The sequence below is a fragment of the Anolis carolinensis genome, chromosome 2, assembly GCF_035594765.1.
Source record: "Anolis carolinensis isolate JA03-04 chromosome 2, rAnoCar3.1.pri, whole genome shotgun sequence".
Lineage (NCBI taxonomy): Eukaryota > Metazoa > Chordata > Lepidosauria > Squamata > Dactyloidae > Anolis > Anolis carolinensis.
Genome location: NC_085842.1, coordinates 256225804 through 256249919, shown reverse-complemented (window position 1 = coordinate 256249919; position 24116 = coordinate 256225804). Strand labels below are relative to the sequence as shown.

The window sequence follows — 24116 nt, the reverse complement described above, 5'->3', positions numbered from 1 at the left end:
AAACTGTCTATACCAAAATGTGAATTGAGACAATTTAGCAAAATTATCAATCAATTAAGTGTGGGTTTGTATGTGGGAATAGAAGTGTCAGGGTGCAACAAAGAACAGCATCAGCAAAGCTGGTCTTTTCGCAGCCTGACTACAAGAGGACAGAGGAAGGAGACCATTTGGCGGGATAGGCTGATTTATGACAGGGTCTGGTCTTCAAACGTGGGAAAGGACAAAAGGAAAGGGAGGTGTGGATGGAGAAGGAGGAGGGGGAAGGCAACAACCCCATATACTGAGGGGAAAAGCGGAAGAGGGTCAGTAAAAGCTTTTGCAGTCATCTTGGCAAGGCGGATTCAATAAAGTTTTCCATTGCGACCAGCGGTGTGAGCCTATTTCTTGGGTCCTACACCTTCCAGGAACGGACATTAAGCTTTTACTCCCTTTTTTTTTCGGCTCATCCCGTGAGGAAAGGTCTCTCCGGTGAGAGCATGAACCCTGATGGAGGAGAAACCATGAAGGAATTCCTCTTCCTGGAAGAAGAACAGGCGAACCCTCGAGGTGCCGAGGAGTTGAGAGAGGAAAGGAACCCATCGCCAGCGTTGAGCGAAGGGGGGACAGACCCCTCGGACCCGTCGTGGAAGCCGCTGACCTCCACCCAGTTACCCACAGGCAGGGGAGTGACGGTGAGACGGAAGATCCAGATGGGAGGAGATTGGCAGCGAGACGGAGAGGGAGCCCCGGAGATGAGAAGGATGGAGAGGAGATTAGATGCGATGGAGAAAATGTTTGAAACTTTCTCTCGACAGATGGATCTGATGCAGCGGCAGGTAAACGAGTCCTGGAGGGCGACAGTCGAGCAAAGGGAGCAGAGGAGAGGGCTGCCCGGGAGAGGCACTGGACCCCGTCCCTTTGCCGGGGAGGGTCCACAGGACTATGAGGATGAGATGCCTCAGCAGGGGACATCAGTTTTCCCCACGGGCCTGTCAGGAAGGAGCCAAATGCCTGGGAAGGGAGAATTTCGGGTGAAGTTCAACGGGGACCCCAAACAGCTGTCTTATTTCATTACAAACGTAAGACACTTCATGGAGGATTTTGGGGACCAATTCCCTTCAGAAAGCGCAAAAATCCACACGGTGGGGGCAAACTTGAAAGAAGCAGCTGCAGACTGGCTAATGCAGATGTATGATACTGGTGCCCGGGAGCTGGCCTGCCTGGAGGATTTCCTAAGAGCCCTCCGTGAGAGATTCGAAGACCCTTTGGCAGAGGAGAGGGCGAAGGCCCAACTCAAAAGGATATACCAGGGAGGAAGGACGGTGTCAGAATACGCCCTGGAATTTAAAACCACAGCGGGGAAGATTAGGGACTGGTCCGACACCACCAAACTGGAATATTTCAGGGCTGGTTTACGCTCTGAGGTGCTCGAGTGGGCTTTACACAGAGGAAATCCAAGAGACTTGGAGGACTGGATTTTGTTAGCGGGGCGCGTGGAGGTGGACCAACAGCAAATCTCTCGTCGTCCAAGGGAGAGCAACAGAATCAAACCCCCGACAGCAGCAACACGGCGCTTCTCCCCTCGTCGCGGAAGGTCGACCAGCAGGGAGAGGAGAGCAGGGAGGGGGGCCTGCTTCGCTTGCGGGCGCGAGGGACATCGAGCGGCAGAGTGTCCGAAAGGGACAGGCGGGGAGACAAAAGGAGAGTGGCTTCACAGCCAGAAGCCGCCCCACCAGAACTCCAAACTAGCAAAAGGGAAAGCTGCCATGGCAACGGAAACGGCTTTAGCCCCAGGGCAGCTTCAGGCAGAAGAGATGGAGGAAGCGGAGGACCTGGAGTTACCGGGAAACGACCGGGATCTGTTTTGAACGCCCGGAAACAGATCGAACCACCAGAGGGCGAAGGGGGTGAGTTGAGAAGAGTAAATTGTGACATTGTGAGAGTCAGAGTGAGGCTGTTGAACCCAGAGACAGGGATTCAGGTAGAGGCAGATGCTATGTTGGACTGTGGGTGCACGAGATGCCTAATTACTCCCGAACTAGCAAACAGGTTGGGGGTGGAGCCAAACCCACTAAAGACACCAGTAGTCTTCGCACAATTGGATGGTAGCCCAGCATACGGAGTCCCAGTAACAGAAAAAACAGGGTTTTTAAGAATGACTATGGGTTCTCATGCTGAGACATTGCAATTTGTGATTTCAACAATGGCACATCAGCCAGTCATTTTGGGCGTTCCTTGGCTGAGATGGCAAAACCCTCAGATTGACTGGAAAAGGGAGACATTTACTTTCTGGGATGGAAATTGCAATTTTGAGAGTACCCCGAAAGACATAGAGGTACTGGAGACAGAGGAGGCGATAGCAGCCACGTCACAGGGGGTACCATTGGAAAGCGTTCCTAGAGTCTACCATGAATTCGCAGAGGTGTTCAGTGAGAAGGAGTGTGACCAGTTGCCCCCTCATAGGAAGACGGACTGTGCAATTGAAATAGACCCCAATGCCAAACTACCTAAGCCAAAACTCTATGCAATGTCGGAACCAGAGAAAAGGGCACTCAGAGAATTTATTGACAAAAATATAGAGAGAGGCTTCATCGAGCCATCTCAGTCCCCCATGGCAGCGCCAGTATTTTTCAGGCCAAAAGCAGACGGCCTAAGATTGGTCGTGGATTATAGAGGTCTTAAGCAATATCCACCACAAACCAATACCCGCTTCCCCTAATGTCAGAGATGTTGGCGCAATTGGGCGAGGCACGCATCTTTACCAAACTGGACTTGCGGGAGGCTTTTTATAGGATTCGAATCAAAGATGAAGACTGTTGGAAGACGGCTTTTAATTGTCACCTTGGGCAGTACCATTTTAAAGTTTTACCTTTTGGCTTGTGCGGAGGTCCAAAGGTGTTCATGCAGTTCATAAATGAGACCTTTCGTGACATGCTATATAAGGGGGTTATTATATATCTCGATGACATCCTTTTGTACAGTAAATCACTGGCTGAACACATTAGGCTGACTCGAGAAGTCTTGCGGAGATTAAAGGAGAATCAGCTTTATGCCAAACTCTCCAAGTGTGAATTCCACAAAACGGAGTTGGACTACTTGGGGTTCCGCATTTCCACAAAAGGCATAGCTATGGACCCCGCCAAGGTGCAGGATGTATTGGCGTGGGAGCCTCCAAGGACTCGAAGACAGCTGCAGGGATTCCTAGGCTTTGCAAATTTCTATAGACAGTTCATCAAAGACTTTGCCAAGCTGTCTTTGCCTTTGACAGAATTACTAAAGACTAAGGGAGTGGGGGAGACTCGTAAGACTAAGACTAAGAAGAATGCTACCACTATTTTTATAAATATACAAGTCTTTTAAGCTTTGATGCTTAAAAGACTTGTATATTAAATTATAATTTGGCAATCTCTCAATTGGTACCAAGACCTGATCTGAGCTTATGTAGCTGCTTTTTTGAGCAATGCTGTTTTTCCGGATCAGAAGACATTTAGCTGCAGCAAATGAAGCTTGGAACCACTGGGTTTTTTGGGGGGGTGGGGGTGGAGTGGGGGACTACAACTCCCAGAAAAAACATTGCCATAGGGAAATCTAGGAGTTCTATTTCTTCAAAGTAACTTTTCTAATATCTGGAGTAGAGGAATGTTATTTTGTCATTTTCAAACTGGCCTGGCTCTAGAATTAAAAAGGTATGATGTTCATGATTGAAACTCATAAAGTTCTTCTTACAATGATTTTACAGGCCAAGTTTTACAAAGGCATCTCTTTGTAAAGAACAGGTAAGTCTTAACATTTTATGCCAGCCTCTGCAGCTTATTTAAGTAATTCATAGCATCACTTTTGTAATGTCATCCCCTTATATTCAGCATTTTTTTTTAAAAAAAAGCTAATATGGTCCCAATATAGGCAACCAGTGGCATGGAGAGCAGCAGCATAAATGTCAAGCAAGTTTTCAAACAATCCAAGTGATTAACATATGGGGTCAGTTAAAAAGGCATACCACTGGTGCTGAATGAACTGATATTTTCTGCCTGAAACAAGCACACAATTTCTGATCCCCTTTTTCAAAGTTTTTAGAATTCTTCTGTTTCGTTTTATGCCTTGTTAATTGCCATTCAAGTTGACTTCGATTTTGGCAATCATATGAATAAGAAATTTCCAGTCTACCCTGTCATCCACCGTCCTGTTCAGGTCTTACCTGCTCATCTCTACCTTACCAAGCATTATTGTGTTTTCTAGTGAGTCTTATCTTCTAATGATAGTTCCAAAATACGACAGTTCCAGTATAGTAATTTTGGCTTCTAGACTTCATTTGCTCTAGGAACTATATATTTGCCCTTTTAGCATTTTGGAGTATCCATAATATTTTTTTCCAGTACCACATTTTAAGTGAATTGATTTTCTTCCAATCAGCATTCTTTACAGTGCAGCTTTCACAATCATACATTGGGTGCATCAATAATATAGAATTAATGCAGTTTGACCCCACTTTTACTTCCATACTCAATGCTATGGTATTATGAGAGTTGTAGTCTGGTGAGGTACCAGCACTCTTGGGAAGAAAAGGCTAAAGATCTTGTAAAACTCCATGTCCCATCATTCCATAGCTTTGAACAATGGCAGTTAAAGTTGTGTCAAATTGTATTAATAGTACAGTATACTCTAGATGCAACCATGGAAATTGAAAATATGATGATATGGACAATCCTAACTTTCCTATTTGACTATATAATTTCGCACTTCAGGATCTTGTCTAATTCCTTCATAGCGACATACTTTTCCAAATCCTAATCTACTGGTTTCTTCATTGCAGTATCATTCTAATTAATGACTGAGATAAGATATAGAAACTCTTGAAACACTCTATTTCAGTGTCTTTATCGTCTACTTTAAAGATATGTAAGTCACCTGAGACCATTATTTTTGTTTCCTTTAGGCTTTATATACACTATCATAGAATTCAGTTTCTGAATCCGGATTATCTGCTTTGAACTGGATTATCTGAGTCTACACTGCCATATAATCCAATTTAAAGCAAATAATCTGGATTTTATATGGCAGTGTAGATGAGGTCTTAGAGATCCTCTGCCAGTGTCACCACCACTACTACTGTTGCCCAATAGTTGTTTGGCACATTTACAACCTTATCACAAAGGCTTACGGATTCACCCTGCATCAGGGTGAAACCATGGGCTCCTGGTGGGGGGGCATGGAGAAGTTGCTGCTTCATGCCCCACATTGCCTGTCTTACCTCCTTCTTCATCGTATAGGGAAAGTGTCACTGCCTGGCGTCCCCATGATGAAAACAAGGCAACATGGGGAGGCTCCCATGTTGCTGCAGTAACTGCAGGCACTGGTTCACCTTCTTTTTCGGCATGGAGCTCAGCCAGAAGTCCATTTAAATCATTTGAAGGGCTCCATGCTGAAAAGGGAGATGAACCAGCATATGATAGGGGGAAAGTCCCATTTGATGAAATGGTTAGTCTGACTCTGTAGAACAAACCTAAGGAGTTTATCATACGGCTCAGCTGGGCCATTTCATCTCGCTGATGAAAAGGAAGGCATTTGGAGTGATTCGTGGTGCCTTGCACTTACTCCCTCCTCTCCTCATCACACACAGAGGGTGAGAAAGGGTGCATTGGCACCCTTTCTCAACCCCATCACATGGCAGAAATAGTGGCAACATGTGGCAACACATGTTGCTCCACTGCCGTTTCTGCGATCACACAGACTTTTGGGGCCAAAAGTGTGGATAGCTCAGTTGGAGCTACCCGCACGGTGCTTTCCTCCCCGTAGTGAAGGTTGAAGTGCCACTCATCTCCACTTTGGGAGGCCTGCCATGTGTCGTTTGATGGTGCATGGTAGGCCCCATCAAAGCCACACATGAAGGTGGCAAAACAAGGCATTTTTGCCCCATGTGAAGAGACCCTAAATGAGAAGCCCTACCAGCAATACAGGCTTTGTGTCACAGAACGACACATTCATGCAGAAAGAGGTAGTGCCATGGGTAGTATTTTATGGCTCTACAAGGTGAATGTGCAGTCTGAATGTATAGGCTGTCACTAGAGTTTTTTTTTCTATTTCAGGAGGTTCCAGAGTATCTGCAGATTGTAGGAGTTGTAGTAGAAGCTTTGTTCTGCTGCAGTTTTAAAACACTCAGTGGCTACTTTGTCAATTCAAGAAGCAATAATAGAATAACCCAGTTTCAAAACCTCTGGACACTTAACACGGGGCCAACAGGAACACAGTTCTCCTTTTCTTAGTCCCTAATATGGAAGGACAATTTTTGTGGGGACCATTTCCCTCTTGTAGTTCTAAGCATGACTGGTACTCCCAACCCTCATGGACAGGATCATTTTGTTCAATCCAATCCAAACTAGCTTTTTCATAACAGAAAACTTTAACTGGCAGAAAATGTATATCTTCAGCAAAGAAAGGAAAAGAAATTACATAATCCAATCCAAAATTCCTTCCCCACCAAACAAATGTGTGTTCTATGAAATAAGGACATGATTAGGTTTTAGGGGATGGGAATTTCAGCAATGTTTTTATAAGTGGCAGACTAATGAAGTTAGAGCATTAAATCATAGAATCATAGAATCATAGAATCATAGAATCATAGAATAGTAGAGTTGGAAGAGACCTCATGGGCCATCCAGTCCAACCCCCTGCCAAGAAGCAGGAAATCGCATTCATAGCACCCCCGACAGATGGCCATCATATGAATATTCATATGAATATGAATATTATTATTAAGACCCATTGGTACACATCCGATGTAATGGGGAAGCACTCGTCTTCCAGACTCAGGTTAGGGTCCCAGAGTAACTATTGTTATTAATATATTAAGACCCATTGTTACCCCTCTGATGTAATGGGGAGGCACTCCTCTTCCAGACTCAGCTTAGGGTCCCAGAGTAATTATACCATAATACTCCGAAAGGGATTCACAAGGGAATGGTGGCAAAAAGGATTCAAGAACTAATATGACTCAAGTTGAAATATAATTGGGGTGAAATAATGAAAAAGTTCAGAGATATCAGAAAACTGAAAGCAGGAAATCAGTCAGTGTATCAGTAAGGAGAAAGAACAGGCAGATTTTATACAGGAACTAAAATTAAAAACAAAGCAGATACTAAGGTAGAAGCAAGACTGGATGAAGCACAGGAAATGTGGACCAATCTGGACCAATGATGTAGTTGAGGGAAAGGACATGAGAACTGTTGCTGCAAAAGACACATCAAGTACCCTAGAATGGAAAACAATTAGGAATACATAATGGCAAACAGCTGACTCATCCATGATTGTACAAGGAAATTACTTTTGAAAAGGAAATCTTTTGTCCAAGTATGTAATTAAGGCATGCTAAGACAAAATCTTGGAATTGACTACATCGGCTGGGGAATTCTCTACCTAATCCCTATACTATATCATTTGAGGCTCTATAACATCCCAAAAAATGTGCATTATCTGAAGAAAAACAAAATTTTACTAATAAGTAAAGATGTGCATTAAAATTTTTCCTTCGTTTCCTTTGTGCTATCATTTCCACTGTTCGTCTACACAAAACGAATGACAACATTTGGTGCTTGCTTTCATTTTCCTTTTGTTTCGGCCCTGTAACAATAAGCAGGTACTGACAGAGGGCTGCTTTCCTATTACAGCTGATGTGTACCAATGGTTGTTAATAGGTTAAGGTAAAGGTTTTCCCCTGATGATAAGTCCAGTCGTGACCGACTCTGGGGATTGGTGCTCATCTTCACTTCACTTTATTTCTTAATTAGTCGCTCTCCACCAGAGTGCTCCGAGCGACTTGCAATTTAAAATATCATTCCACAATATAAAAACATTCAACATAAAAACATTCAACAGTGACTATTTGGCAAATTAGTTCTGATTCACTTAAATGCACAACCAAAAGTCTTGAGCACTTTTACAAAAGGTCGCAACTCCGACATTGCTCTAACATATGGAGGCAATGAGTTCCACAGAATTGGAGCATAGGTCGAAAAGGCTCTACGTCTTGTAGCTCCATTTCTAAGCCGAAGAGTCGGCGTTGTCTGTAGACACCTCCAAGGTCATGTGGCCGGCATGACTGCATGGAGCGCCGTTACCTTCCCGCTGGAGCAGTACCTATTGATCTACTCACATTTGCATGTTTTCAAACTGCTAGGTTGGCAGGAGCTGTTGTTAATAATTTATAATAATAATAATAATAATAATAATATAAATAACGATAGTTATTCTGGGACCCTAAGCTGAGTCTGGGAGAGGAGTGCTTCCCCATTACATCAGATGTGTACCAATGGGTTTTAATATGAATGTATATATATTAATAACAATAGTTACTCTGGGACCCTAAGCTGAGTCTGGAAGAGTGCCTCCCCATTACATCGGATGTATGCCAATGAGTCATATATATATATATATATATATATATATATATATATATATATATATATAACACAATAATTACTCTGGGACCCTAAGCTGAGTCTGGACGAGGAGTGCCTCCCCATGACAGCTGTTGTTTGCCAATGGGTGTTAATAATAATAATATTATTAATAAACAATAGACCCAAATGTTTTAAAAGTTGGAGGGCTAAAAGGGGTCAAAATGCCCTCTGTGTGTGGCAATTTTCACCCCTCTAGCCCAAAAACCGAGGGGGGGGGGTGAGCCTCGGAAGCCCTCCCATTGCAGCCAATGGTCTGAAAATGTTTTTTTTTATTTTTTTATTGTAAACAAGACTAAAATTCTGTTAGTATAGGCGCCCCATTTTTGTTAGTGGGAACAAATACGAAAATGAGATGGAAACGAATGACACTACACAAAACATACAGCAATTCCATACAAAAGCACAGCACTACTAATTAGGATCCTCATAATCTAGCTGTGCATTAATTTGCCACTGCATGCAATTAGATTTATATACTTTTTCTGTCCTGTTAACAGTTGATCGGGCAGCTAGCTCTAGCTGATAACCATAGTAAAAAAAAAAAAAGAAGGAAAATTCAAGTGCAATTTGGACAACCCATTTCCTCACAGCTTCAGTGTGGATGGGCTCAGATAATACAGTCAAACAAGGATTTAGTCACTAGGAACATGCTGTACGTTCCTTCTGTAAAGTATTTATTCTGTAAATGAGGCATCGGTAACAATGCAGAAAAGGGATATACAAGAATATGAACTAACCCTTGCATTACCCCAGTGGAGGCTGGAGTAATAAGATCTTCAGAATCTTAGGCTTCGCTACACTGTAGAATTAATGTATCTTGACACTACTTTAACTATTGTGGCTCAATGCTGTGGAATTATTGGTTGTAGTTTTAACAGGTCTTTAGCCTTCTCTGTTAAAGAATGCTGGTATCTTACCAAATTACAACTTCCAAGATTCCATAGCATTGATCCATGGATAATAAACTAGTGACAAACTGTATTAATTCCAGGCAGTCTCACTCAACTTACTTGACCCCATTATCATTTTTCTCAATTCTTTTTATAGCTCTGCCTTTCACTGGTCCAGAACTAAATCATGTCACTCCATCTGTTTGCTTAAATATTCAAAGTTTATGGAGAAGGAAGCACTTTAGCAGAAAAGGAGAAATCTAGTGCCAAATCAAAGGACACAAAGAGGAGTAATTGAGTTATCTAAAGATTCTAAATGTCATGTGAGTGAGTCTGAGCAATGTAAGGATTAACCCACATTTTAGTGGACTACTCCTGGTGCCTGCCTCAGGCTGGATATACACTGCCATATAATCCAGTTTCGGAATCCAGATTATCTGCTTTTAACTGGATTATATGACTCTACACTGCCATATAATCCAGTTCAAAGCAGAAAATCTGGATTCTGAAACTGGATTATATGGCAGTGTCTAATTGTAAGACTGCCCTGAGTCCTCCCTCAGGAATGAGAAGGGCAGGATATAAATGCTTGTAATAAATAAAATGAATGTAGAATGGGCCTGAGAGTTCCTGGAGAAGTTGGATCTGGCCATGCTGGTACTTGTTTTGGTTACTTTTCCAAGAAAATTACTTAAAATTAAGAGGGATTTGGGGAAAAAGTAAAAAAAAAAAAAAGAGAGAGAATGCACAGCCTACTGAAAAATTAAAGGTAGATAAATTGGTGAATGCAGGAGTAAAAATAAGTAAAGGAACATGGCAAAAATATACAATTTAATTGTAGAAGATAAGGAATTTATGATCAAAGCAATAAGTAACAAATGGAATGGGGCTAAATCATTAAGGATACAAGAAACAGAGGAAATAATTAGGAACATGAATGAAATAAAAACACGAAAAATATAACTAATTAGAAAAAAAAGATGGTATTAAGATGGTATAGAGCTCCTGATCAATTGGCTTATATAAGAAGAGGGAAGAATTCATAGTGTTGGCATTGTAATAAAGAAAAGGTACATATTCACATATGTGGTGGGAGTGTTCTGGGTTAAAAAAAATTGGCTAATGATATGAAGAAAAATTCAGGAGATATTAGAGATTAAAATACAAATTAATAATGATTTGCTTCTGTGGGGAGTGTTGGATCATCCTAGTATAAAACACAACTGCCAAGATTTGTTTAGAGTAACAATAAGAGCAGCACTAGAGAATGGAGAGACAAATCGAAATGGACGTTAAGTAATTGGAATGATTACATGTATGATCAAATGCTGTTAGACATTACCTGAATTATGACTAAGCAAGTAACAAGAACCAACAAACAAAAGGACATTACAAATAGATGGAAGGACTACTTCAACTGGGTGAAAAATGGAGGAGCCAACGGTTACATCAAAGAAAAAATACAAAGACCTGTGGCTGAACCTGCAAGATTAGTAAAAATATACTGTGGTTGAGAAGGGAGGGTGAGGGAGGGAGGGAGGGAAAAGATATAGGATGATTTGGAAGGCAAATGTTAAAGAAAGGGAAGTACTACTGCTATGATTATGAATATAAAATTCAATTAAAATATTTTTTAAAACTTGTCTTTGTTACATCGCATTTGGATTATTGTAATGTGCTGTATGTGGAGCTGCTTTTGAAAAGTGCTCAGAAACTTCAGTTGGTCCAATGAGCAGCAGCCTGGATATTAATTGGGGCTGGCTACATTGAGCACACAACTCCCTTGGTACAACAGGTTTAATGGCTGCCAGCTTGTTTCCAGGCACAATTCAAAGTGCTGGTTTTGATCTATAAAATCCTATATGGTTTGCATCCAGGTTATTTGAAAGACTGCTCCCCTGTTTATGAACCTATCAGAACACTACGATCATTTGGAGAAGGACTTCTCTTTGTGCCACTATCTTCTCAAGTTTCTTTGATGGGAACAAGGGAGAGTAGCTGCTAGGCTTGATCGATCCATGAAAAATTTGATTCTAAACTCGTTTCAAAACTAGAGGGGGCAGTTTTTCGTTTTTGTTGCTAATAACGAATTTGGCCCCCAAAATTTTTCGAAATTAACGAAAATTCGTTATTTTCTAAATTAATTCGTTAATGGCGGACGCGCATGCGCGGTGGCCCAAAAACAGCCCGAAGGGGGGGGGACTTAGGGGGCTCTCCCGCCCTCATTTTTTGAGTGATCTTCTTCAAACTTGGTACAGTGGTAGAACACATTTAACACTGATAGCTCACCAAAATGTGGAACGTTTCCCTTATCCTCTGATTTTTGGCAAATTTTCATAGCTTTTATAATAAACCATTTTTTAATAATTGCAGAAATCTGTTCCTGGTTTGAAAGTCTTATTTCCTGTTAAATTGGATTGTCTTTACTGTGAAAGTCATTGTTCTACTTCAGAAACTTTGTTTTTGTGGCTGAAACTTTGTTAAATTGGTGTGTGTGTGATATATATTGTGTGTGTGTATATATATATATATATATATATATATATATATATATATATATATAGTCCCTGCTTGTGTGTGTGTGTGTGTGTGTGTGTGTGTGTGTGTGTGTGTGTGTGTAGGTAAAGGTAAAGGTATCCCTTGACGTTAAGTTCAGTCATGTCTGACTCTGGGGGTTGGTGCTCATCTCCATTTCTAAGCCCAAGAGCCAGTGTTGTCCATAGACACCTCCAAGGTCATGTGGCCGGCATGACTACATGGAGTGCCATTACCTTCCCAGAAACACCCAGAAAATGGGAATTCCAGACAGGAAACAATCAGGGCCAGCTAATACCTCCCAACAAAGGATTCCCCCAGGTAGGAAGCAGCCAGGCTTTGAAGCTGCAAGGCTATTCAATGCTAATCAAGGTGACCAATTGCAACATTCACACTTGCCTCCCACAGACAAGAGTTCTTTCTCCCACCCTGGACCTTCCACAGATATATAAACCCCACTTGCCTAGCTTCGCACAGACGTCAAAACCTCTATGTCTGCCACAGATGTGGGTGAAACGTCAGGAGAGAATGCTTCTGGCACATGGCCATAGAGCCCGGAATACATACCACAACAGTGTGATCCCGGCCATGAAAGCTTTCGACAACACAACCACAGTATCCATTCAAGTTCATGTAGCGTGGTATGGACTGGAGACCTGTATTGGGGGGAGGGAGGGTGCGAATTTGGGCCCCTGGGAGCAGCCGAGGACGGGCCTGGCCCACACCCCCTCACATCCCGGGCCTCTTCCTCCTCACCGCCGGGCCCCTCTCGGTCTCTCCAGGCCTGAGCTGAGGCGAGGCGGCGGCGGCGGCCATTTCCCCCCTCCGTCTTCCTCCTCCTCCTCGGCCTCCTTCCCCCTCGCCCCCTCCCATTGGCTGAGCCTCCCATTGGCTGAGGGGCAAAAGGAAAGGAGTTTGGGTGATTTGCAAAAGCTTTTTTTTCTTAACGAAAAAAACGAAGAAATAAGAAAAAACGGCCTCTCGCGATTCGAAACCGCGATATCCAGACGTGTGGACAACCAAGGTTCTATATTGCTTCAAAACAAACGAAAATAACGAATTAATAACGGGTAACGGGAAAATCGAATTATTTGAGCAAGCCTAGTAGCTGCTCCAAGACTCTGTAACTCCCTCCCTAGAGAGACCAGGATGGCAACATCTCTGCTGGTAAAAACATTTCTCTATTATTAGCCATTTATAAATGGATGAAAATTGGACTTTTAAAGGCAGTGTGATTGGGATTTTAAGATGGGGAAAAAGTTCCCATGCATTTTAATATTTGTCCTAATATCATAAATTTTACAATTTTTATATTTTACTGTATTTACATTGCTTTTATAAGCATTGTTTCATCTTTATTATTAGCTACCTTGTCCTATATTAGAAGACAGGAGGGATAAAAACAAAAGTAAATAAATACATAAATAAATAAATACTGATTTTGCTAAAGCTTACCAAAGTGAATGCCCTTGCCTTGGACAAGGAATATGTCCATCCTGTGGTATTCTTTCCCAAGTCAGATCAGTAGGAGTAACTGAAAATGAGAATATTTTGAGATTATCTTGTGCACAAAGAGAAAAAAAACCCCACACACATGGGATTATAATTACAGTAAGACTTCTGTATGCATGAAGGATATGTTTCCAGCCAGGTTGCATACATGAAACTGCAGATATGACCAAACGTCATTACATTATCTTAACTTCCAGTCCCAGCATACCCTAGAATTGCTCTGAAGAACTTAGCAAATTCCTAGAGAGACCATTTCCTCCTAAGTGTGGGTAAATGCAACAACAGATATGGGTTCCATGGTTACAGAGATCCCATGTGTCTGCTTTTATTTGCCACCCCTGCAGCTTTTCTTCTTACTTAAAAAAAACCCACCACGACTACATTTGTTCTTATTGTGAACAATTTATTATTTTAAATACTTTGCCTATTTAACCTGATGGCATTTTGAAACATTAGAGTGAAACATTGGATATGTCGCAATAATGCTCAAAGAATTATAGGATCCTGTTGCTAGCATACACTGGTCTAATCTGTTACATCAATGAAGACTGCTTTCTTCGGTTCTAAACTGTTATGCCAGCATACATGCTTTTAGCATACTACAGAAGTATAGCCCCCTGTGCCAGGACCCCTTGCCTTGGATGTGCAACAACAGCTGAGGGCTGCAAGGCAGAGCTTCATCATCTTGGCAGCTGATTAGCTTTGTGAGATGCCACCAGTAGCTAGGGAAGAAGGAATAGACGATTTATTCAGTTGGATTCCCAGGTCGTGATCATACATACCACAGAGCCCTGATGCACATTAAAGGTTTTCTTTTGTGCACTTTTGTGGGAGTTTGTTGTCTGGCTGCTGCAATACCAAAATAGCATCGATCTGTATTAAATAGTCAGAGCAGATGGGGCTATCCAATTGGCCAGTTCTCCTCTGGCAGCTTTAATTAGCCAGAAGTTTTTTTAATTCGTTTGCAACACACTTCCCAAAAATTATAGTGATATGCCTTTTTTTGCATTACAAATGACTGGCCCATTATAGTGAAATATGTGCAACTCCTGTGGGAGGAATAAACTCATGAATAAAAAGCCTGCTAGAAAAGATTAATGGTTTCTCACTTGTCAACATGTAGAAGTCATTGAAATATGTTGGCTGATCATCCTGAGAGAGAAAGAGAGATAGATTGAATTTGATATTTTTATTTACAGGACATCAGTATTGTCATCTAGATAAGGAAACTTTAAAATTAAATTCATGTTTAAGCTATCTCAAGTGACTACTGCTAGAAATAATAGCTGAACAGTTACCCAGAGAGCAGTGGCATGTCTCTGAGATGACACTAGGCGACAATGAGTAGAATGCAATAATTCTTAAGTAAATACTTGCGCACAGGGGGAAATGGAGAGGAAAAGCACATGAGACATGCCACTTATTTTACTACGCTGGCTCTGAACATTAAATGGTAATCAAATTAAAAAGAGATAACAAACAAAATGGATGGTACTTACAAAAGTATTATAAAAGGAACAGCCTCCAAATAGGAATGCTATATTTCCTGCAATAGCCAATGCATGTCCATGTCTAAAGAATAACATGGAAATAATAGTAATTAACTTCAGATGTGCCAATGACAGACTGTTTTAGCCTTCATTCAAACAAGAGAGATGGAGAGAATAAATTTACTAGTGTTTGTAGTGAACACATATAAGAGATTTCAACGTAACTTAGGTGAATGAGGAACTTTCTCATGGTCTAAAGCTCTCCAGTTCAGACAAAAGGTTGAATCCAACATAGTAATGATAATTTCATAAAATCCACTGCATCAGCAGAAATGAAGTGGAAGAGTAAATATCAGGATCACAATGAATCCATTGTGGATCAAATAATTGATTCATAGCATAATATTTTTTTAAATATCTCAAAGTAATGGAAACATCAATTCTAAGTCCATCAAAACACTGTATTAAGGGCCCATCCACACAGCCATATAACCCAGAATATCAAGGCAGATAATCCACAATATCTGCTTTGAACTGGGTTATCTGAGTCCACACTAAAATATAATCCAGTTCAATGTGGATTTTATTCAGCTGTGTAGAAGGGGCCTCAGATCACACAGTAAAAGAAAAATTGACAGGTGATGGAACTACTGCAAGAAAGACGATCTTAGTAATTAGGTCTTTGCATTTCCAGTGGAACTTTACCCATTTTGCTCTTGTTTCCAAATTGCAAAACAAAATTAATGACTCAAGTTCAATGCCACTTGGGGTCTTGGATAGAAAAAAAGGGTACAATGAAAATTAATGATGATGATGGTGATGATGATGTAGGCATGAGACCCATCAAAACATTTAAGTGAATATACTTATAATTGTCCTTGTGGATCACAGTACTTGTGGGGAGGGACAGAGAGACTTAAGTCCTCCTCAAGTATACTAGACAATGCAAACTGCTTAAATTTTGCCATCAGTCCAAAAGAATACTAAATGCTGATGTAATGAAAATATTGAGATAGTATCATATTTAAGGAAGCAGGCCTGGTTCTTAATTGAAGCCCCTGAATCCGCCGCTTCGGGCACAGCCCTTCCTGGGCTCACTCGAAGCAGCGGCAGCCGGTGGTGGCGGCGGCGGCGGCGGCAGCAGCAGCGACCATTGGGTCGCTCGCTGCGGAACAGGGAAGTATTTTGTAATCTCGCGAGATTTTGCGAGAATACAAAATACTTGCTTGTTCCGCGGCGAGCGACCCAATGGTCGCCGCCGCCGCCCGCCGGTAAGTTTGGGGTGGGGGGTGCAGTTTCAGGTGGCTTACATCCTGAAAAAACCTAGGGCCGCTCCTGTAAGGAAGTTTCAATAATAATATATAGTAAAATCAAGAAGGCAAAATTAATAATCTGCCTGTTGAACCCCCTACATAACATTAGAAATATCCAAGGTCTCTGATTGCTTTTAACTAAGCTTATTTTTTTAATCAGATAATATTTACATTGCCATACAAGAGAGGAGAAACATAAACATAGATACCCATGTTCCCCTCTCTAGTTTAAAAAACAACAGATCTGGGAATATTTAGAAGTATTATTTGTTGCTCAGTATTCTTTTGTATCAGATGCAATAGATCAGATGCAAAAAAAGGACAGGGTATCTGGATATTCAATAGTTGTGCAGAGGAGGGAATTTCAGGATTGCTATTCTATGCCTGCTGAAATTCACTCTTCTAATCAATTTATAAAGATGCTCAGTTTGTAGGCCATCATAGTTTTCTTTTGCATTTTAATCAAGTTTCCAATCCTAATGGGTTTTTTTTAAAAGAGTAGAATGAATGCAGTTTGTCATGACTTTAACTGCAATCCATCACTGCTATGGAACCCAGAGAGTTGTAGTTTCACAAGGTATATAGCCTTCTCTGCCAAGGAGTGCTGGTGCCCCACCAACTACAAATCCCAGGATTTTAAAGCATTGAGCCATGGCAGTTAAACTGGTGTCAAACCACATTAATTCTACTGTGTAAATGCACCCAGAGACAGGTTGGCAATTTAGTGTTTGAGTGGACAGTGATAGAGTGTCTTAAAGTTCTACGAGAGAGGATAATAAAATAATATTATTTATCATATACTTCCCAGGTGCCTAAATCATTAGAAACCCACAGTTTTGAAACTCCTTCTGAATATAGTAATTGCCTCCCTTCCACCAAATCTTGGCTGAGAACCCGTGTTGAGAAACATAGCTATGGCAACGTTCCTATGATGACATAGCTGCCTCTCCCAATGGTGTCCCCAAAAATGTGCTTTTAAAGCCATGCACATTCCCAACAGAAGAATTTCAGAGGCATTGGAAAGCAGAGTGATGAGCAACAATGTGTCCTATCCTCTTTAAGTCCCTATCTAAACTGCCATATAATCCAAATAATCAAAGAAGATAATCTGGATTCAGAAACTAGATTATATGGCAGTGTAGATGGGGCCAAAATTCTTGTTTGTTCTATGACCTCATCATACAGGGCTAAATTTGGTGGCAAATGCCAATCTAGCCCCGGTCATCCATGGAACCGTCTGGCTCTGATCACATGAAGTCGTGCCAGCTCCATGGGTGAAGAAGGGCAGAACCAGCATGCCATTGCCATGGGAGGCTTCCCGTGTTTCCAGCAGAATAGAAAATAACCTTGTTTTACAGTCAAATAAAGACTTTTCTATTTTGTCAAGCATTTGATGAGTGACTGCATAAATTCTATAACCACCTTAACAGTGTACTGGATCCTGGTAATTGTTGAATTTCAATGTGTTTGTGTATTCTAATTATATATATTTGAATATGTTTTTTTAAAGAATCTTGTTGTAACTGCATAATTTCTGGTGTTGTATGCTGACAATGTGCTCATGATGCACTTTTAGTGCTCCTTCTAAAATGTTTCACTCAAAACTTAATTACACCAACAGTGTGACCATTTTCAAGTTATGTTTGTTTGGTGATGATAAGCTCACTGCTAAATGTTTATTAGCACATTTTTTTCAATATAAAAATTATCACCAAACAGATGTTATAAAATCAATGCAAAATACATTTGCAAACAGATGCTATATTTCCCATGTTTTTCTAAAGTGTTCAGCAAATATGAAGTGTGAAACAAAATCAAATGCCTTGATTTGCTAATGCAACATTTATGATCTCTTAAACAATTTGGGTATATAATATTAAATCTTTAATTGAAATATTTCTGTATTATCAGATTTTAGTACCACCACATTATCAGAAATTTAGTATAGACTTCATTTGAAGTTTATTCTATTTGTTGCAATGCAAGACGCAGGCCAGTGATTTTTTTTTAAAAAACTGATTTCTTCTAGGAACTCCACCCCCACACAAGTATGTTGACTATTTTACTATTCTGTTTTATTAAAATATATGCAAATAAAATGAACAAACAAGCATGTGAGAAAGAAAGTCAGCTTTTCTCTCTATCATGACATACCTAGGAGTTGGAGGGTCTCCAATCGCTTCTTTTCGAATCCAGTGTCCACTTGCTAATGCCATGATGAAACTACTGAAAAAAATTATTTTAGTGAAAAAGGTATGAGTTGTTTTGACAGTATATGACAGACTTTCTAGAAATGGTTTCCAAATAATCCAAACAGCATAATGTGCGAATGAAAAACACAACTCCTATAGAAGTGGGTAAAGACCATTGTTAATTTTTTTTAAATCATTATTACATGATTATAGAAAAACACAGTCATAACAGGTGTGATAAGGCTTCTACAATCAGTTTGTGAAAAATGTTCAGATAATGACAAAGCATGAGTCAAGACTGCTTCTCCCCCTTCCTTTCTTCTCATCGTGTTCCACTCACCTGCGTGCCTCAATCTTTCATTAAGAGCACAGGAAACAGTGTCTCTGCAAGCTCACTAAGCCCTCAAATATTAATTCCTTGTTTAGTTACCTACCTTGATAGCAGTTGCTATGATACTAAAGTACACAGGGAGAAACATGCACTTCGCAGATGTCATTCTGATTCTGCATTATTTCCGGGTTACTTGAAGTCATGGCAACATACATAAGTAGAAACATTTCACACTGTATATCCAACCCACACAGCGTACAATCTTCACATTGTTTTATCTCTAAGATAAAATTACCAAATGCCTTAAATGACATAACAAGACCAGAGGTGGGTTTTTTTGATCTAAGGTTGGAATCCTGTAGACCAGCGCTTTCCAAATTGTGTGTTTCAACACGACAGTGTGTTGGCTGCAGTGCAAAGGTGTGTTGCATGAATATAAGAAGAAACCGCTACGTCTATGTGAAATAGTATATTTTAGAAGAGATAGAGGAAAGTTTTTCATGAGATATGTTGTGCCCCCATTTTGTTACTACAATATCTCAGACTTGTCCATGTATTATAAGTGGTTGGTTTAACCTCTGTTTTGCTAGTAAAACTGAATTACTGTGTCACAAAATGATATATGTCTGAAAGATGTATCACCAACATGAAATGTTTCGAAAGCTCTGCTTGCCAGGATTTAAGCCCCTCTGAACTCTACAGAGTTTACAATTTAAATAGGCATGCACAGAATTACAATGTAAGTAATTAAGCAAAATAACCAATACTATGATACCAATAATTTGGAATGCACTGTGTAGACACATATAAGGTTGCATTAAAATTGGCTTAGCTCTATGACCTCTAGCTGGTTTCCCATCTTTGTAAAGCCTAGTCTTTCTTCCTCCATTTCTCGTTTTCTCTCTGTATAGGAAAGTGGCAGGAAAAGGTGTTATGAACTGAATTCCCAGCATTCTTCATCTTCATCATTAGGTATGCTGGCTAGGTCAACTGGTGGAATGACAGTCTAGCAGCATCTGGAGAGACATATAATTCCTACCCCTAGTGTATGAGATACTGCATCAATTGCTACTTCTTCAAGTAAGTTCTTTGAAGTGATATGCTTGATTCCTGTGACAAAACCCTGGATAGCTCTTTACAGTTCATTCTAAAACTGCTACTTTCTATAGACACATCCAGAAGACCTCCTTGATTGGTTGTCACATTGTCATGGTGAGGGGACATATGTGTTCCATTGAACCTGTGGGCAAAGCCATCTGAGTCATGTGCTGCCAGGGTGGCAAGGTTCCATGGGAAAAACCAGACCAAGCACAATCTGAAGTCTAAGCTAAGGAGGCAGGTGATAACATGGTACATGTTACATGGCTGTGAAGGTGGAAGAAAGCTGAGGAGCCACCAGTCATTGGGTTAACTATGCCACTGGATCTGAACCTGTTTCTGTAAAGACTGTGTGTTGTTTAAGTGTGCACTGATCTTAAGTATCTTCCAAGAAAAAAAACCCCAACAAAAGTCCTGTGGCGATCAGCAAGTGGCAATGGGGGCAGGACTGTGAAGTCTAGAAGCCAGCCATTGACTGCCACATGGGTGGTGGATATTGGCAAAATCCTCCTCCTGGGTAATTTTAATGCAAGGGTTGGTTGAGATTTTGACCTGTGGCCAGGGACTATAGAAAAGACGGGGTTAGAAACAGCCACTCAAATGGCATCCTACTTCTCATCAAATGTGCAGACCACAACCCTGTCATCACCAACATGCTCTTCCACCAGAAAAACAAGTTTAAGACATCATGGAAGCACCCCTGGTCAAAGCATTAGCACCTCTTAGACTATGTAATGATACGTGCCCCAGACTGCCACAATGTGCTTCTCAGAAGAACAATGACAAACGCTGATGACTGCTGGACAGACCACAGGTTAATTTGATCCATGATGGCCATCAAGATCGCCCCCAAACATAGACTCCAAGGAAGAAAGATAAGGAGTAAAATTAACACCCAAGCCCTTCAAGAACCTTTGAAATGAGCCCTTCTCCAAACAACACTCAAGGATCACCTATGCAGTCCAATGTATGATTACACATAATGGATATGGACTGTGATCCTACACATGTACAGTAGAGTCTCACTTATCCAAGCCCCACTTATCCAAGCTTCTGGATAATCCAAGCCATTTTTGTAGTCAATATTTTCAATATATCATGATATTTTGGTGCTAAATTCGTAAATACAGTAATTACAACATAACATTACTGTGTATTGAACTACGTTTTCTGACAAATTTGTTGTATAACATGAAGTTTTGGTGCTTAATTTGTAAAATCATAACCTAATTTGATGTTTAATAGGCTTTTCCTTAATCCCTCCTTATTATCCAAGATATTTGCTTATCCAAGCTTCTGCCGGCCCGTTTAGCTTGGATAAGTGAGACTCTACTGTACATGAAAGTAAGTCCACTAAGTTTAGTGACTGACCTCTATGTGAATGTGTATAATAATATAGTCATACTCTCTTGTAATATATTTACATGTGGATGGCAAGAAGATAAATATGTTATATAACTGCTTGGCAGCAACATAGTTGCAAGATAAACAACATTATAGTCTGCTTTGCAAACACTGTACTAACAGTTTATGACTGTCACGGGAAACAATGGTAAGAAAAACAAGTCATCATCTGCAAATACAAACCCCCATTGCAAAATATTGGATCAAATGAGAATTTGCATATCAAGTCAAGAATGAGGAGTGTGTTGCACTCTAGGGAGTGTTGAATTGTAGCTCTGGTTAACCAAAGCCAGAATGGCTAATGCTTAAGAATGATGGGAACTGTACTCCAGTGAATTTGGAAATACGTTTTCCCCTCCCCTGCATTACATATGACACTAGCTTTCCTATAGCCAGAAAAAAAATTGTATTATGATACTTTTAAAATTCAAATTTACTACTAATTGTCCTCATCTAATTATCAAACAGATGAACTTTGTTGCACTTTCACAACCGCTTTGATAGCACAGCTGGTCTCTGTTAATGGGTAGAATCGGAGGTCTAGTAAACTGTCCAGAGGAAGGTGCAAACAAACTTTCTCTGAACAAATCTTGCCAAGAAAACTTTGCGATGGGCTCACCTTAGGTTGTCATAAGTTGCAAAAGGCTTTAAGGCAAACAACAACAAACCTGGATTTCCATTCTGGCTCAACTGCCCTCCAGTTTTTTTAGGACAAATTAACAGAGCTTTCACTGGCAAGCTAGGGGAAACATACTTCTTTCTATCTCAGTTCCTTGCTTTGCTTACAGCAGCACAAGCATCTGACATCACCACTGACAGTGGCACCTGGTGGCATTTATAACAGAAAGGTGTTGGATCCAATCCAGGTTTTAGTCTGACCTTCAGAGATGTTATCCAAAGGGCTGAAAACTGACCATTGAACAGGTTCAAAACCCTGGATAGTTCCCTACAGTTCATTCTAAAACTTGGGGATTTTGTGATATGACTGCTGAAATTCACTCATCTAATCAAGTTCTAATCAGTCTAATTAAATGAACACAGTCCTCATTTCCATTAGGCCATCATAGTTTTCTTTTGCATTTTGATCAAGTGACCAGAGATTTTGCATTTGCCTGTCCCAAAAGCAGATTTTTTAAAATAGAGGATAAATCTACATAGTAGAATTAATGCACCATTATAACTACTAGGCATGGGCAAATTCCTCGGAATGTCGTAAATCAGAATAAAATTGGATCTATTCTGATCTTTGAACGAGGTTCCGACGCGCATTAGCGCATCGGAATTAACCTTCATTTCCGAAGCGTTGAAGCCCATTCATTTAATGCGTGTCCCATCAGTTCCAAAAACCTTCTCTGCTGTACTCCCTTAGTCTGGGGAGCCCAGCAAGGCTACATAGCTGAATCCTTTTCTGAGTTTAAGCCTTCATTACATTGTCTTTGCACAAGGGACATCGTGGTATAATAGGACATTATGGTTTGCTGAGTGACCACCAATTTAACAGAGTTTCAGCCACAAAAACAAAGTTTCTGAAGTAGAGCAATGACATTCAAAGTAAAGACAACCCAATGAAACAGGAAATAACACTTTCAAACCAGGAACAGATTTCTGTAATTATTAAAAATGTTTTTTTATATTAACTATAAACATTCGCCAAAATTCAGAGGATATGGGAAACGTTCTGAAAATTGGTGAGCTAACAGTGGTAAATGTGTTCTACCACTGTAGCAAGTTTAACTAGGATAGCTCAAAAAATGAGGGTGGGAAAGTCCCCTAAAGTTCCCCCTCCTCAGTGTTGTTTTTCGCTATTGAGCATGTGTGTCCGCCATTAACAAATTAATTATAAAGTTTTGGAAGTTTCAGAAAGTTTCAAATTTTATGCCTTCAAATTTCAGAAATGACTTTAGAAATTAAGCACCAGCGCCCCCTACCTTCGAACAGAATTTAAAACCATTTTTTTTCTGGATCGCACATGCCTAATAACTAACTACCATAGCTCAATGCTACGGAATCATGGAAAAAATGGTTTACAAGGTCTTTAGCCTTCTCTGCTAAAGAGTGCTGGTGCCTCACCAAACTGCAAATCCCAGGATTCCATAGTGTTGAGTCATGGCAGCTAAAGTGGTGTCGAACAGCATTAGTTCTATAATGTGTAGATGCACCCTTAGAGCAGATTTCTCACTGATATGGAAGCTGCCAGCTACCACTGACCACTAGGGCTAATATGGTCCATTTGGGTGGTTCATACTACATTTCTGTCTTGTCTTTGTTGCAGAAGAGCTCTTTCTACCTGATAAATCCTGACAATTGTACTCAAAGCTTTTTTTGCGGTTGTTTTAGGCTTATTTGAAGATAAGAAAACAATTTCCATCATTTGTTCCTGCCAAATCACAATAAATTAAACTGTCAATGTGGCCTTCAGATCTGTATTGTTTAGTATTCGCCCTTGCCGTAAGATAAATGTAACACTATTCACTGTTGCTCATCATTAACATACTTGAGCAGGAGCAAAAAGATTAAACCAGCCAGGATGGGGCATTTGGATGCAGTCCAATGTATGATTACGCATTTCTTTCCAGCTTTGTGATTTCAATACTTTTGACTTTTTTCCAAGTAAGAGTCACAATTTAAACTACCAAATCCATAATGATGTTATTTAAGTGATGGCTGAAAATGTAAACTCTTCATTCTTCCTGAAATATTCGGAAAAAAATTATTCTGTTGTCACACTGAAGCAAAAGAAGCTAAGTTAAGTAACAAATCTAATACTGAGCATAAGTTGGATCACTACATTGTAATTAATATAAGTGCTTATGTATGCAATTGGCCAAGGTTTTCTATTAAATGAGGTCCACGGTTACCTACTTAATGGGACATTTATTATATGGCTTAAATTAGAAGGCTTTTCTCCCCACTGGATCT

At 40.4% G+C, this 24116-nt stretch overlaps 1 protein-coding gene across 8 annotated transcripts in view; it reads right to left on the bottom strand.

The window, feature by feature from the left end:
• The window catches only part of LOC103277646 (uncharacterized), a 111465-nt gene extending 92507 nt beyond the window's left edge, over nucleotides 1–18958 (bottom strand). For 5 of the 8 annotated variants that reach the window (XR_001729878.2, XM_062972096.1, XM_062972101.1 and 2 more), the window contains exons 1-5: nucleotides 18705–18813; nucleotides 18327–18398; nucleotides 14869–14941; nucleotides 14479–14521; nucleotides 13313–13391 (exon numbers count right to left, since the gene is read on the bottom strand). Coding sequence is in view for 7 of the 8 variants with exons in the window: in XM_062972096.1 (XP_062828166.1) it covers nucleotides 13313–13391; nucleotides 14479–14521; nucleotides 14869–14941; nucleotides 18327–18388 (257 nt within the window). In the remaining variant the exon portion in view is untranslated. Of the gene's footprint in view, nucleotides 1–13312; nucleotides 13392–14478; nucleotides 14522–14868; nucleotides 14942–18326; nucleotides 18399–18704 lie in introns of those variants that run through there. The other 3 variants (XM_062972097.1, XM_062972098.1, XM_062972100.1) reach the window with 3 other exon arrangements.
• Nucleotides 18959–24116: the final 5158 nt, after the last annotated feature.